This window comes from Choloepus didactylus, chromosome 9 (genome assembly GCF_015220235.1).
Source record: "Choloepus didactylus isolate mChoDid1 chromosome 9, mChoDid1.pri, whole genome shotgun sequence".
Classification (NCBI taxonomy): domain Eukaryota; kingdom Metazoa; phylum Chordata; class Mammalia; order Pilosa; family Megalonychidae; genus Choloepus; species Choloepus didactylus.
The window spans coordinates 107443137-107457648 of NC_051315.1; the positions used below are offsets into that span (position 1 = coordinate 107443137).

Below are 14512 nucleotides of genomic sequence, written 5' to 3' on the forward strand. Positions count from 1 at the left end.
TAGAAGATTACAAAGAGAATCAGTGGGCTTTTCTGGGCAGGGAAAAATGATTCATCATTTTAAATCATCATTCAAGGGCCCAAATCTCATTCAGAAGAGAAACTGTTAAGTTCTGTTGGCAAGTTACTGTAAACCCTAAGTAATAAATCTGCCTTATTTTGTCAAACATTACTCTCAAAAGGACCGGTCACATCATTTTAAACAAGAGTATGCCTAATTATTTCCAAACGGCAGAAGTAATCTAAATCACCATTGCGTGTGTGTGTGTGTGTAAAGAATGTCTAGTTTTCAGAAGAAAGAGTACAGATAGTGAAGGCATTGCTCCATTGCCTGCCCCTTTCTCTGCCTGAAAATTATGCTGAAACAACCCTATGAATGTCCCAGTACGACCTGAAACCACAATATATGGTGGTGAAAATGACTTAGTAGATGGGAGGACGGTCAAATCCAAGTGCCTGCAGAGAGTACATAGACAAGAAAAAGCTGAATCACCCCTCAAAACCCAACTCTGAAGGAAAATTGCCAAATTAGAGTTGTTTACCAAGTCAAACAGTCAAGTGTAATGGCAGAACCAAAACATTGTTCAGACAATGCCAAGTCTCAAAATATTTACATACTGTATTCTTTCTCAGGAAGTTATAGGAGGATACACTCCATCAAAATGTGGATGTAAAGCAGCAAACAGGGAACAGAGAAGAGAAGCAAAGGGATTTCCCAGGACCTAGAAAAAAGGGAAAGAAGGGAAGTGTGTCATTGGCAGCCAGTCCAGATTGGAGCAGGGAGGCAGAGGACTTGAGTAAGTTTATTTCCAGGAAAAACTGGAACCAGTCTATTATCTGACCACATTTGTCTTGGGGGAAAATTATACCGAGATCTTTTGCAGAGACTTTGAAAAGTAGTAGATGATTTAGACATGGGTTCAAAAAAATTTATTCACAGATTTATAAAATCTAATTTAAAAAAGTCAAGAAAAACAAAAAGAAACACAAAAAGAGAAGTGTAATCGCTGTAAATAGAATAGCAGTGAATATTTACATAGTCATCGTACTGAAGGGAAATAAATGTAAGTTACCTGTTGGGAAGTTGGGGAGACGGAAAGAGAAGGAATCCGACAATATAGGAATCAACAGATGTCTAAAATGGATGAATCACAGTAGTATATACATACATACTAATTTAGAAGGTAAATACCAGAAGTAACTCCACAATAAACTACAAGAAGAGTACAAAGTGATTGTTTCTGGGTAGAGTTTGAGAGATGGTACAGTATACAGGTAACTCATACTTTTTAGTTTAAATCTTTTAGTACTATTTGAGTTTTTAAACTATGTACACAAATTACTTTGCTACAAATTTTTTTTAAAAGTCAACAATTCATTTTAGAAACCTTTCTGACATTACAAAACCCCCTTTCTAATGACTACATCTGAATGCACAGAAAACCAGCATGAATATTAAAAAGGTACATTTTTTAAAAGGCAGATGAAATAAATCTGAATAGATTTAAACACCACTTAAATTATCTTGAGACTAAATTTGCTAACTTAGCAAATTAAACACTGATGGCAAAAATCTCATTTCTCATTCACGACTTCAGTAAGCTGCATTTCCTATTTCAGACTTGACTCTAATTAAAGGAAAAAAAACTCCTGTAATAAAATATTGATAAAATGTCACTCCCTTCTGCAAAACACCAGAAGCATCACTCAATGGGAATCCAAAAATGTTTATCTATTTTTTCTTTCCTTGGTTGTGCTTTAGGATAAATGGGACCTCCTCAAAGTTAACACTCTTGCGCTTCAAAGGGCTTGTCTAGAACGTGAAAAGGCAGCCTACCCAATGGGAGGAAATATTTGGAAACCACGTAAACTATAAGGGTTTAATATCCAGAATATACTTAGAAATCCTACAACTCCTAAAATTAAAAAAAATGAAGACAAAGGACCCAATTAAAATATGGGCAAAAGATTTGAGTAGACATTTTTATCAAAGCAGAAATGCAACTGGCTAAAAGGTACAGGAAAAAATGCTCAACATCACTAGCAATTAGGGAAACACAAATCAAAATCACAGTAACAGGTCAGCAGAGGGCTCCTCCCCTGACGACCACGGCGGCCACGGGGGGGCTGCCCCTTCTTGTGGAAAGAGAGGAAACTTCCTGCCATCAGTCTGGTATCTGTCCCAGGGAAATCTGCTCTCTGCCCTCTCCCCGGGTCCCTCTAGGAGCCCGAGCCCTCTCCCGTGTCCTGCGTGCCGCGGGCAGATGGCTGTGCAGCATGGGCCTGCCACCCTGGCTCCAGACCTCGGCTGAGCGCCTGGGAGGCCCGGGGCTCCGCACGCCAGGTCGACCCCTCGTCGCAGGGGAGTCCCGCCTGTATTCTGCCGAGGCCTGCGCATTTATTGGCCTTGATGGAAAACTTTCTTCTGTTGGGACGAGGAAAGGAGGAGCCCCGCTGTTCCCCGAGAACGTGCATGCTGAGCGCCCCCACGTCCCTTGCCCTGAAGCTGCGTCAAGAGAAGCTGACCTACCGCAACCAGTCAGTCTTATGAAATCCGACTCTCAGAGAATCGTAAGCTGGGAGACCCAAGCTCTGAACAGAAGTCCGCGTGGTTTTCCGTGACTGCCGGCTGCAGTCCACCGAGCACCAGCAGCGGGAGGGCTGGCGGTGGAGCGGGCCGGAGACCGGGTCCCGGGCACTGACAGTGCACCGTCTGTTGGTATCTTGGACCACAGCGCTAGCCCCATCCAGCTGAACACTATTGGGTTTCGGTGGGGACCTTCGAAGAGAGCCTCTGCGTTCAGTAAGGTGCACTGCATCAGCACGGAATTCACCCCGAGGAAGCAGGGGGGCAAGAGGGGCGTGCCTTTTCGCGTGCAGATTGATAGGTTTAAGTAGAGCAAGAGCAGGGAGTACATGGATCACTTGCACTCAGAGCTGCCACATCAAAGTATTCCAGCCAAAGGGAGCCGACCAGAAGCAGAGGAGTGCCGGGGAGGGAATGGAGAAAAGAACCGCCCAAGAGAAGAAGTGCTAGCCATCCTATGAGACGACCATCCTCACAGAGTGAGGCCCCCCGTCCAGCCACAACAGGTCTCTCAGTAGCTTTGGACGTGGCAAAGGCGACAGCTCTCCCACCCACCCAGTGGAACCCCTGCCGATGACCACCTGCTCCCGTCCACCTCCATCCAGGACGCCCAGCAGCGGCTCCACTGCAACAGGTCCTCGCTGTGCTGCAGGCTCTTTGCCAGCTTTTCCGGTGCTGATTTGTTGAAAATGTCCTGAGATGATTTTGTTCAGATCTGTAGCCCCGCAGATGGGATCCGGCTCTTCAGTGCCACCAAAGGCAGGAATGTGAGACCAAAGTTGACCAGGAGCTGGAGCAGAGACAAGCCCCCCTGCAGCAGATGAGGGATGGTGGCCAGAACAGCAGCCTCTGTGGACTGTGCCATCTTTTGGAAGAGCTGACTGCTTTGGAGTTGATTGAGCAGATTGCAAATCTGTACAGCATTTCCCCACAGCACATCCACTGAGTCTAATCTACCTGCTGTGGTCGGCGGGCATCCACATGGTGGTGAGCAAAGAGATGGTGCAGAATTTCTAAGCAAATCTTGTTTTATCCTCAGCACATTAAAAGCCAAGAGCAATGACAGCTATCACATCATCCTAAAATGTGAACTCTGAGCAGAAGTAGGTTGTGCACCTGCCTCCAACTCCCAGCCCAAATCCCAGCCCACAGGACTGGATGTGGAACTTGCACCACTGTAATGTGTGGCTTTGCCTGGACAGCTGAGGCTGGGAGGGACCTCGCTCAGTCCGAGACAGGCACCGATCATATACCAGCAGAAACCCATGGACACAGCCCCTGGCATGCAGTAAGACAGTGGCTCCTCTCTCCCTTCCTCCTGGCCAGCTTTTGAACAGTTCCTTGTTCTTTTTCCCAACCCTGGCATTCTAAAGAGGCAAATGGGGGACCACCTTCTCTGAAACCTCTCACCCCCTTAGTTGGAGGCTAGTTCATTGGGAATCTTGGTGCCACTTATATAGGTTCTTTATCACCACTCTTTTGCTGTACCCCGAACCTTCAGCTTCTTCCTGGTAACTGGATCCATGGCCAGGTACTAACTGGACAGTGGCGATTGTCACCAATCTCCTGTATTCGTGTGTGTTTCCCTTCTCAGGGATCCTGGTAGGTGTCCTGTTCCTTCTTTTTCACTGGATTGATAGGCATGGGAATAATTTCTGTGCCTCAGCCTCTTCAATCTTTACCTTGCTTCTAAGGATTTGCTCCTACAAAGACCAGAGATGGGCTCATATCTCTGCATTGGTGCCCTAGACACTGTGATGTACGGGTAGGACCTGCCACACAGATGCTAGTTTTGAGGCCCCTCAGAGCAGAGAATGGCCATTTTCAGGCACATTCTCATGAGTAGAAATGGGATGAGAATGAAATGCTTCCTCTTGAGCTACTCTGGTACAATGAAATTTTCTAAACAAACATGGGTAAGGAGGAATCAGAAAGGAGCACTCCTTTCTATCATCGGATGACCTTGACCTTCATAATACAAGCTTCTCTTGCAACTGACTTATAAACCCCCATTTAAGGAAGACCTTGGTCCTACCACTGCTAAATTTGCCACGTTTCCTGGGGACATTTTATTTTCTGTGGGTGCCCTCATTGAAATGTTTAACTGTTTTCATTTGGAGGAGGTATGTTTAGAGTATGTTGCCTGCACTGGGGTGCCTGGATTACCTTTCACCGTGACCCAGCTTCAGGGCAATTTGACTATCAGTAAGTGTGCCAGACTCAGGAGTTAGTCTTGGTTTTGACTCTGGGACCCAGGATCCAGGGATTATATTGGCCCAGGGCTTCAACTCTGATAATTTAGGGTCATCTTCCAAAGCATGATGAACCCTGTGACCACTTGAGCAATTTTTCTTTAAAAACGGGCTTTCTAAAGTAGAGCTTTTGAGAAATAGAGTGTTGACTCAGATAATCTTTGACCTTGTTTTACAGATGGGTAAACTGAGGCGTAGGTGGGCAGAGCCACCCACCTGACATCACATAGCGACAGGGTAGAAACAGAAATTTATCATACAAACCAGAACACTTCTGAGAGTGAAAACGGACTGTACTAATAATTATATTGGAACAACAGGTGTGGTGTTACTACAGCGCAGGCACAGGCCCCTGATTCTTTTTTGCGTGTGTGTGGATGGGTGGGGGTAGGGTAACAGTTTATTGAGATATAATTCACATACCACACAATTCACCCATTTAAAGTGTACAATTCTGTAGTGTTCAGTATAGTCACAAAATTGTGCAACCATCACCCCAAAAGAAACACTGTAGCCTTTAGCAATCAATTACCTTCCCAATCCCTTCCCCAATCCCCCTAGTCCTAGACAGCCATGAATATACTTTCTTCTACAAATTTGCCTATTCTGGATATTTCATATAAATAGACTCATACAATATGTATAATTATACATTGTATACATGGTAGTTGATAGCTTTTGTGGTTGGCTTCTTTCACTTGCACTTAGCATAATGTTTTTAAGGTTTATCCATGTTGCTACATGCAGAAGTACTTCATTCCTTTTTGTTTCTGAATAATTATTGTGTGTGAATAGACCACATTTTCTTATCCATTCATTAGTTGGTGGGCATTTGGGGTGTTTCCAGCTTCAGCTACCATGAATGATCTGCTATGAACACTTGGGAACAAGTTTGTGTGTTTCCATTTCTCTTGGGAATATCCCTAGGAGTGAGTTGCTGGGTCATATGATAATTCTATGTTTAACTTTTTAGGAACTGCCAGACTGTTTCCCCAAGTGCCTGCACCATTTTATATTCCCACCAGCAGTGTAAGAGGCAATATTCCCACATCCTTGGCATCACTTGTTATTACTTCTTTTTAGTTCTAACTGTCTTAGTGGGTGTGAAATGGTATGCCATTTGGGTTTTGGTTTGTATTCCCTAGTGACTAATGATGTTGAGGTTCTTGTGCTTTTATCAGCCATTTGTGTATCTTCTTTGGAGAGAAGTCTGTTTAGATTCTTCGCCCATTTTAAATTAGGTTGTCTTTTTATTATGAGTTTTAAGTGTTCCCATATGTTTTAGATACAAGACTCACCAGATATCTGACTTGAAAATATACTCTCCCATTCTGTGGGTTGTCTTTTCACTTTCTTGGTAGAAAGTGCCCTTTGGAATTCAAACATTTTTAATTTTAATGTAGTCTATTTTTATTCTGGTTGCTTACGCTTATTTTTTTTTAAATTTTATTTTGAAATAAATTCAGTTATAGGAACAGTTGCAAAAACAACACAAACCCCAGACAGAGCTCCAGCATACCCTGACCCCCTCCCCAATACCCCATCCACCAACTTTAACATGCTGTCACACCATTTCTCTTTCCCTCCCTCCCTCCCTATCATCCATCATCTATTGCTCTGTCTTCTGAACATGAGAGCAAGCTGCACACATCCTTGAACAAACACTATAATTCACATATACAATTCCCATGAACCAGAACATTCTTTTATGCAATCCCATTATGGTTGCTTACGCTTTTGATGTCATTTCTAAGAAAGCATCGCCAAAGTCAAGATGATTTGCTCCTGTGTTTTCTTCTAAGAGTTTTAGCTCTTCCATCTAGGTTTGTAATCTGTTTAACTTTTTTATGTTTAAGAAGTAAGGCCCAACTTCACTCTTTCACATGTGGATATCCAGTGTTCCCAGCTCCATTTGTGAGAAGACTACACTTTCCCCGTGGAATTGTCTTGGCACCCTAGTTAAAGGCCCCTGTTAAAGGCCCCTGATTTTTACTGAGCCGGGAACACAGCTCAACTAACTGTCAATTTTGCTCAACTTTGCTTACTCAGTCCTGTTTGGCTTCACCGTTCCTACAGCTGGCTCCCCCTTTACCTGTCTGACTGATACTGGGTAAGTTCACCACTGGACCTTCCAGTCTTTCCTGGTACATGTTCCAGCTCCCCATACCAGTCCTGGGATAGGGTCAGGACCAGCATTTCCTTTACAGAATAATAAAGGAGAAGAGGAATAATTTTCCCAAGATCACACAGCCCATTTCTGGCGGAATCAGGACCTTTGTTCTTCTGAACTTCCAGCCTCTCGAGAAGGAATCTGCAGTTGCCATACCTAAGGGATGCCCCTACCCAGGCCAAAGGAGGGCAGGTTAAATTCCTAATTCTAAACAATGTGGTGGTCTAACATTTTCATTTCTCATTTCTGAAAAGGGTCTAATAAAGGTCTGGCACCTTTGCTGTTGGTAGAGTCTCCCATCTCTGACACTGCCCACTGCAATCTGCTCTCCTTACCTTCTAATGGTAATAGTTAAATCTTGCAGCATGATTCCTTCCATTTATATTTTCTTCCTGGTATAGTTACAAAGGAGCAGCAAATAATAAATACCAAATAAAGAGTAAAAAAAAAAAAAAACCCGCAAACACACAATGAGATATCATTTCACACCTACCAGAATGGCCGCTACTTAAAAAAAAACAGAAAACTACAAATGTAGGAAAGGATGTGGAGACATGGGAACACTCTTTCAATGCTGGTGGGAATGTAAAATGGTACATTTACAAACTGGAAGACAGTTTGGCAGTTCCTCAGGAAGCTACATACAGATTTGCCATATGGTCTGACAATCCCGCTGCTAGGTTATACCCAGAAGAACTGAAAGCAGGGACTTGAGCAGACATTTGCACACCAATGTTCACAGCAGCATTATTTACAATTGCCAAAAGATGGAAGCAACCCAAGTGTCCAGCAACTGATGAATGGATAAACAAAATGTGGTATATACACATGATGGAATATTATTCAGCTGTAAGAAGGAATGAAGTAGTTGATGCATTTAAGAGACAGAAAGTAGAATACAGTTTACCAGGGTTGGGGTGAAGGGTGATGGAGATTTAATGTAAAATGAATAGAGGGTTTCTGTTTGTGGTGAAGGGGAAGTGCTAGTAATGGATGATGGTGTGGGTACTGTAACCCACTGACTGGTATGCCTGGGATGGGAAGATTTATGTTGCATATGTATTTCCACAATTTAAAAAAAAGAGAGAAACTAAAGAGATAATGACAATTAAATGCAGTACATGATACTAAATGCAATCTAGGAATGGAGGAGAAAAGACTCAAGGACATTACTGGAACATAAGAAAAAAATTCAATATAGAATGCAAGCTTTGTATCAATGCTGTTTCTTGAACTTGATAACTGCACTTAAGGTAATTATATAAATGAATATACTTATTCATAGGAAATGAACATCGAAGTATTATGTGTCCAAGAAGTATGATGTGTGAAACTGGCTCTCAAATGTCCAGTAGAGAGAGAGAGACAGATATAGATGATAGATAAGATGAATAGAATAATATGGCAAATGTCATAATGTTAAAATGGTGGATCTGGGTATCTGGGGTAGGTGGGGGGCTATGTTGGAGTTCTCTGTATGGGGTTTGTATTATTTTTGCAACTGTCCTGCAAGGTTGAAATTATTTCAAAATAAAAAGTTTAAAAAAAAATGTCTAGTGTATATCATAGTGCCAAGAATGATACCTTCTCAAGAAATACCTGATATGTCCAGAGCAAACACTGGTTGGTTCTATCAAGTACATCATAGGTAGTGAGATAGACTTTGAAATATGTCCTGATATAGAAATGCCCCACTACTGTGCAGTTCTCCACCCATGTGTTAATAGGATAACAGGGGCCTGCCTTGCCAAAACAAAACAAAAAAACACGTTACCCATAAATCATGTTTACTTATTTGGCTCTCCTACTAGAGTATAAGCCCCTCGAGGGCTGTGGCCACATCCTATGGAACATAGTTGCTCCAAGTGAGGAACAGAGCCTGACACCCAGTAGGTCTCTATACTCACTGAATCAAAGCACCAATTGGTTATGACTGCCTGAAACAGGAATTGAGCATGACTGTAAGACCCACTTAGGTCTCAAAAACAGGATGCAGCGATTGATTAGGACTATCTAGTGTGGTAGGCACAGGGGTTACAGAACAGGTGGGACAGATGCCATCTCCCCTTCTAGATGTCCAAGACCAGCGCATAGGCTACTTCAGGTAGAAGACAGATGGCAGGCTCCAGTCACAGCAAACACATTAAACATATAAGCTCCCTCTACAATAGACCTATTCCCACTTCCTCTTAATGTAAAGAGGCAGTGTGCTTTTTGGGAGGTGGAGTGGCCTAAGGAAAAGAAACAGGCATCTAATCTGGGGCCTGCCATCACCAAGTGGCAAATCTTAAACAAGTCACGGAAAGTTCTCTGGGCCTTAACACAAGAGCTCATGACCAAGGTAATTGCTAACATTTTTATGAAAATGCCTATGATTCTACCCCACGCCCATTTTACTGGTTAGTTTCTACCCTTAAGAGCTAGTATTTTGAACCTTACATGTAAAGTCTCATCAACTCATGAAAATCCTAACAATAAGTTAAGGTTCATTTTCTAATTTTTGTATTTTAAGCATAACCACAGGTCTTAATTTAAATGTGTAGGGTGTACACAGCATTCTGTGGATGGTGATGACAGCTGCTGACTTGCCTTGACATTTCAAAGACATCTCCTCTCCCCACCCCAACCAGGAGACCAAAATTTATTTTAAAGATGTTTATGGCGCTTTATCTATTATGGGAACAATCCAAATATTCATTAACAGGGATTTGGTTAAATAAATTATAATACATCTTGATGATAGGATACTATACAAACATTTGAAATTATGTATAACAATATTTAATTACATGGGAAAAATAGGAAGTAAAAGTATATAAATGGCTTAATCCTTTAGTTACAAAAGCTGTATGTGTGTGTGCGCCTGAATAGAAAAACAGACAAGAATGTCAGTAGTTGTTATTTCTGGGATGTGGGTTTTTAAAACTCAATGTCCACAATGCTGTCCACAATGCAAGAGAGCAAGACGGTAAGGTGTGATGGAGACTGGAGAACTGGAGCATACGTGCCCTCTTTTTAACACCATGAAGGCCAAACAAAACAATTTTGTCAGTTTAGAGATCCTGGATTTGGGGATTATTTTCTTCCTTATGTTTTTGTATTTTGCAAATTTTCTACATCAACAATGTGATACTTTTGTAAGCTTGTTATGTTATTTAAAAGCTCAAAAGGTGGCCACACCAGCAAACTTCAGAAAAAGATATATTTCATTCATGGCAGAATATTAGGTAACATTTTAGCAAGCAGGAAAATGGGGGAGTAAAATAAGAGCGCCAACAAAATATGAACTAAAGGTAAAAAAGATGAACCCTTTTATTTTAGGGATGTGTAAAGGGAGGCTACCAAGCTCACAGAGCAAGAGCTGAAGTTGTAGGAAGGGTTTGTGACATGTTGCTGACAGGAAGAGATGTCTTGCCTGTGCTTTCTGAGGTGTGTAACTCACGCATGGAGGGCTAAGCAATCTTGATGATATCCAGAGTAAATGCATTCAAGGGATAAATGCTTAACACAGTTTTAGTTGATGGGTAGGAGAGGCTGCACAGGTGGGGAAACTTAACCAGTGCAGATGGGATGGACAAAGTGAGAGATGAGAAATTAGGCCAGTTCTGGTTGTTGTTCAGGCTAATATCAGAAAGCAAAGTTGGAAGGACAGCCAGCTTAAGCTGGGGCTAGAGACCAAAGTGAGGACCATTCAGGAGAACAGCCAGCACTGAGATGAGCTTCGCTACCCAAAGCCACCTTTTAATGAACTGCTTTTAGAGTTGTCTCTGAACCATCTGCTTACAGTGGTATTGAAAAGTGATCCTGACAGTACCTTCAAAGTGCACAATACTTTCATACATCTTTACATCTGCGTGAGATGGATAGCATTTTACCTCTGTATAACTGAAGATACAGGTTAGATAAACTAGTAAAAAGATCATGTATAAACACAAATCTGAAAGACTTCAAAGCCTGTTTAAGAGTCAGGCCTCCCCCCGTGTCTTGAATCCAAACTCCAAGCCCTGCAGCAGGTTCACTAACCTCGGAGTGGACTGGAGGGAAGCCGAGAGGACTGAACAGGAACGCTGAGGAGCATTGGGCTGGGACGTCCGTCACACACCCTTTATGTCAGGTCAAAGGCACAACAGTCTAGTGCTTCTCCCACTTCTCCCACATCACCATTTTAATAGAAACTTACAAGTAACAAAAGGTGCACCCTGGGCTTCATCAGCAATCCATAATTCATAAGAGTGAATGCAACTTAAGTGGCAAGGCCAAGAATAAGTCTTAGTAATTGACTGAAAAAAATTAGAACTCTCAACTGAGCAACTGCTCCATCTTCATCATCTATTAGATTGTTTGATGCACAAAGATTAGAAAATACATATATATGGAAAAACAAATAACTTTAATGATTTATGGTAAATAAATGCAAGCTTAAATCTATGATTGAGAAATGAAAAGAATTATAAAGAAAATACAATCGCAAATTTCAAGAGTTTAATAAGTGCTGTCAAATAAATAAAACTCAAAATGAAACTGCTTAATAGTGGCAAAAAATACAATGAGGGAAGAGGGTTAAAACCAAGAAAATGAGTGGAGGAAAATGAGCAGGACACCCCAAATGGAAATTCAGATCAGAGAAACAGACATAAACTGGTCTAGGAATGTAACCTAGGAGGCAAAAGAAAGTGACTGAAAGTCAGCTATAAACCAGAAATTACACCCCAAATCTCAGTGAGTCTTAAGCCATTTAATCCAGACATTTTTTAACCCCTCAGATTTGTTTGGTGCTATGTTGATCATTATCTGTTGGAATGAAATATGGGACAAACACATTACTGGTTGTAGACAGTGTTTCAGAGATGATGCACCCTTGAAGGTAAGGGTCAGCCGTGTATCATTTTGTTCACATTATATGCCTTGATATGGAAAGTAACATGTCAAAAGAAGGACTTAAAATAAAATGTATTTTCAAATGATCAGCAGAATCCCAAACAAATGGATCTTACAATGTTGATTCACTTCACAGAATCTCAGTGTTTTAAAATGAGGGATATTCTAGGCCAGTGGTTAACAAACTGTCCTATTTGTTCCACCGGCACCAAACTGGCAAATCTCACACTGTTCCCTCCCCACACTTTTAATATTACAAGTAATTCCACCCCCTTAGAAAGATGTATTCCACGTCTGCTTCTTTTAAAATGTTTTAAAATGAACTCATTCAATCCTGTCAATTCACAAATGAGAACACTCAGACCAGAGTAATTACCCAGGTCCCCCCATTCTCAGGATGCTGTCCTGCCCACGACTCTACTGTCTTGTCTGTCTTGGTATGACGGGAAGCACTTCCAACTCCCACCCCTGGACTGACTGTGTTATAGCCTTTTGTAAGATCTGGAAAAATCTGTGCTAAATCAAGTAATTCCCAACTACTGCCTTCATGCCAACCTAAAATTTAAAAAAAGAAAAAAAAAAAGAAAAAAAAAAAAAAAAAAAAAAAAACTTTACAAAGGAAGAAATTCAGACCTTCAAAAAAATTATTTTAGCAATATCTAAAAAAGTCGACCAGAAAAAGACGTTTTCCTAATTAAGCCTATTGATATTTGATTGACAATTGGCTAGTTTCAGGAAATCTTTTTAAGAAATACTGATACTAAAATGTGTTAGACCAAATGCTCCCTCTCTCTCTTTCTCTCTCTCTCTCTATATATATACATACATGTATATACTAAACAGTTATCAATTGATAGCTAATAAGCAAGTGTATGCGATAAAAATATGTATCATAAGCCCAGTATTGATTTTTCGCCATCAAAGAACAATAATGTTGAAGTTCTAATCATGATTTTCTGATGAATGGGCAAGGTTTTAGAAAGAGAAAAATTTAGGAACAGATATCCAGATAAATTCTAAGAAACTAAACAAAAACAAGGCAAGATGAAGACAACCGTAGACAAGAGAAGACTTTATCACCTGTGGTGGCACACTGAAACCAGGTTCTCTATTTTCATTGCAATAAAGTCAGAATACATTATATGACAGAATTCTGTTTAGTAAAGAATAATTAATAGTTTGGCTGGTAGCAGGTGTGGGCTTTTTTCATCAAAGAACATTAAAAGGCTGATACAGTAATGATACCACTCATATATTTAACCAACAGTTCTGATTCCTCTCACTAATCTCTGATAATTTGATTAGAAAGACATGATGAATCAAACCATATGTCAGCTCTAAAAAGAAAAATCCTTCAAAGCAATCCCAGCATCTAAATGATAAACACAAAATAAATTCCTAATCTGGAAGAGGTGTGTGTGTTTCCCTTTTTGGATTAAAAAAAAAATGACTATCTATTTGTAAAAATGTGACTGATCAAAAACAGCACAATGGCTGTGTTCTCACAAACTGTGTAAGTTCAATTTGAAATGTTCACTCTGTAAAGTATTCAGCTGTCAAGAGGGAGCAACTCAAAGGACATCACACAGTCTATAAACCAGCTGGAAGGAGCCATCCAGACTTTGCCCTGTCGAACCTTCTCTGGACGATAATTAGACAAATCCTCAAAGATGATATACTGCGTACAGAAGCGCTGATCAGAATCAGGTTTGGCATGGTATGCAACTGTATTGATGGTTTGAGTCACGTCACTGTCTGGCTTTGGCTTTCTACTGAGGATCTGTCCCCCAGCTGCAGTGACAAGCTTAATGAGGTTGTTCTTTGGATGGTGTTTGAAGGTTCCCCCAAAATAGAAGTAGCATCCATCAAACAGCTTTGGCAACTGAAATAACAAGAAAAAAAGTTGTTAAAAGCAGAACAAAATATTTAGAACACTACATACAAATAATGGAATTAACAAATAATCATGAGAAGTTACGAAACCATTTAATGAAGTGCTGGGAGAAACTGTATTTCAAGTAAACTATTTTGGGTCAAGAAAACTACATAGGCAAATAAGGGGTTTCTGTTTGGCATCCAGCCCCCACCTAAGATTTGGTCATCCCGTGCTCTTTCCACTCTCCCAAGATTTTATATATGCTTTGTATAAGACAAAAAAAAAAAAAAAAAAATTAATGAAGCTTCTTTGATCAGGATGTTTATTCATATTTGGTGGGATCTGAAACCAAAAGAATTTTTAGAGTATCTGAAATATGCTTCAAGGGCACCTGGTTAAACTGAATTAAATTACAAGAGTAACATCTTTCTATGGACCTTTTATCCAATGCTACCCATACATGTTCAGGTCCCTATATTTTACCAACTAAAGGACTCCAGGGTAGCCACAGTGAAAACATGGCCTTCAGGATTCCAGAGATGTATTGGTTAGTGTACAAAAGATTATGAAGTCATGGCTAGGGATCCAATTAATTATGAAACACAGTTCTTTGTGCTTTATTAAAGAAAAAAAAAAAAGGTTTCACAATTCCCTTCTATGAAAATTGTTCATCATTCCTAATATACTTATATATCAATGGGATAATGGAATATGATCCATTAAAACTGCAATATGTGGCAGTAAAGACAT

The 14512-nt window shown here is 40.7% G+C and overlaps 1 protein-coding gene and 1 pseudogene across 7 annotated transcripts in view; one reads left to right on the forward strand and one right to left on the reverse strand.

The window, feature by feature from the left end:
• The window catches only part of LOC119543820, a 61379-nt pseudogene extending 57696 nt beyond the window's left edge, over window positions 1-3683 (forward strand).
• Window positions 3684-12525: 8842 nt separating this feature from the next.
• BARD1 (BRCA1 associated RING domain 1) overlaps window positions 12526-14512 on the reverse strand; it is a 102112-nt gene continuing 100125 nt past the window's right edge. For 5 of the 7 annotated variants that reach the window (XM_037850134.1, XM_037850130.1, XM_037850132.1 and 2 more), the window contains one exon: window positions 12527-13768. In XM_037850134.1, coding sequence (XP_037706062.1) covers window positions 13436-13768 — 333 coding nt within the window. In that variant the 3' untranslated portion in view covers window positions 12527-13435. Of the gene's footprint in view, window positions 13769-14512 lie in introns of all 7 variants that reach the window. The other 2 variants (XM_037850128.1, XM_037850129.1) reach the window with 1 other exon arrangement.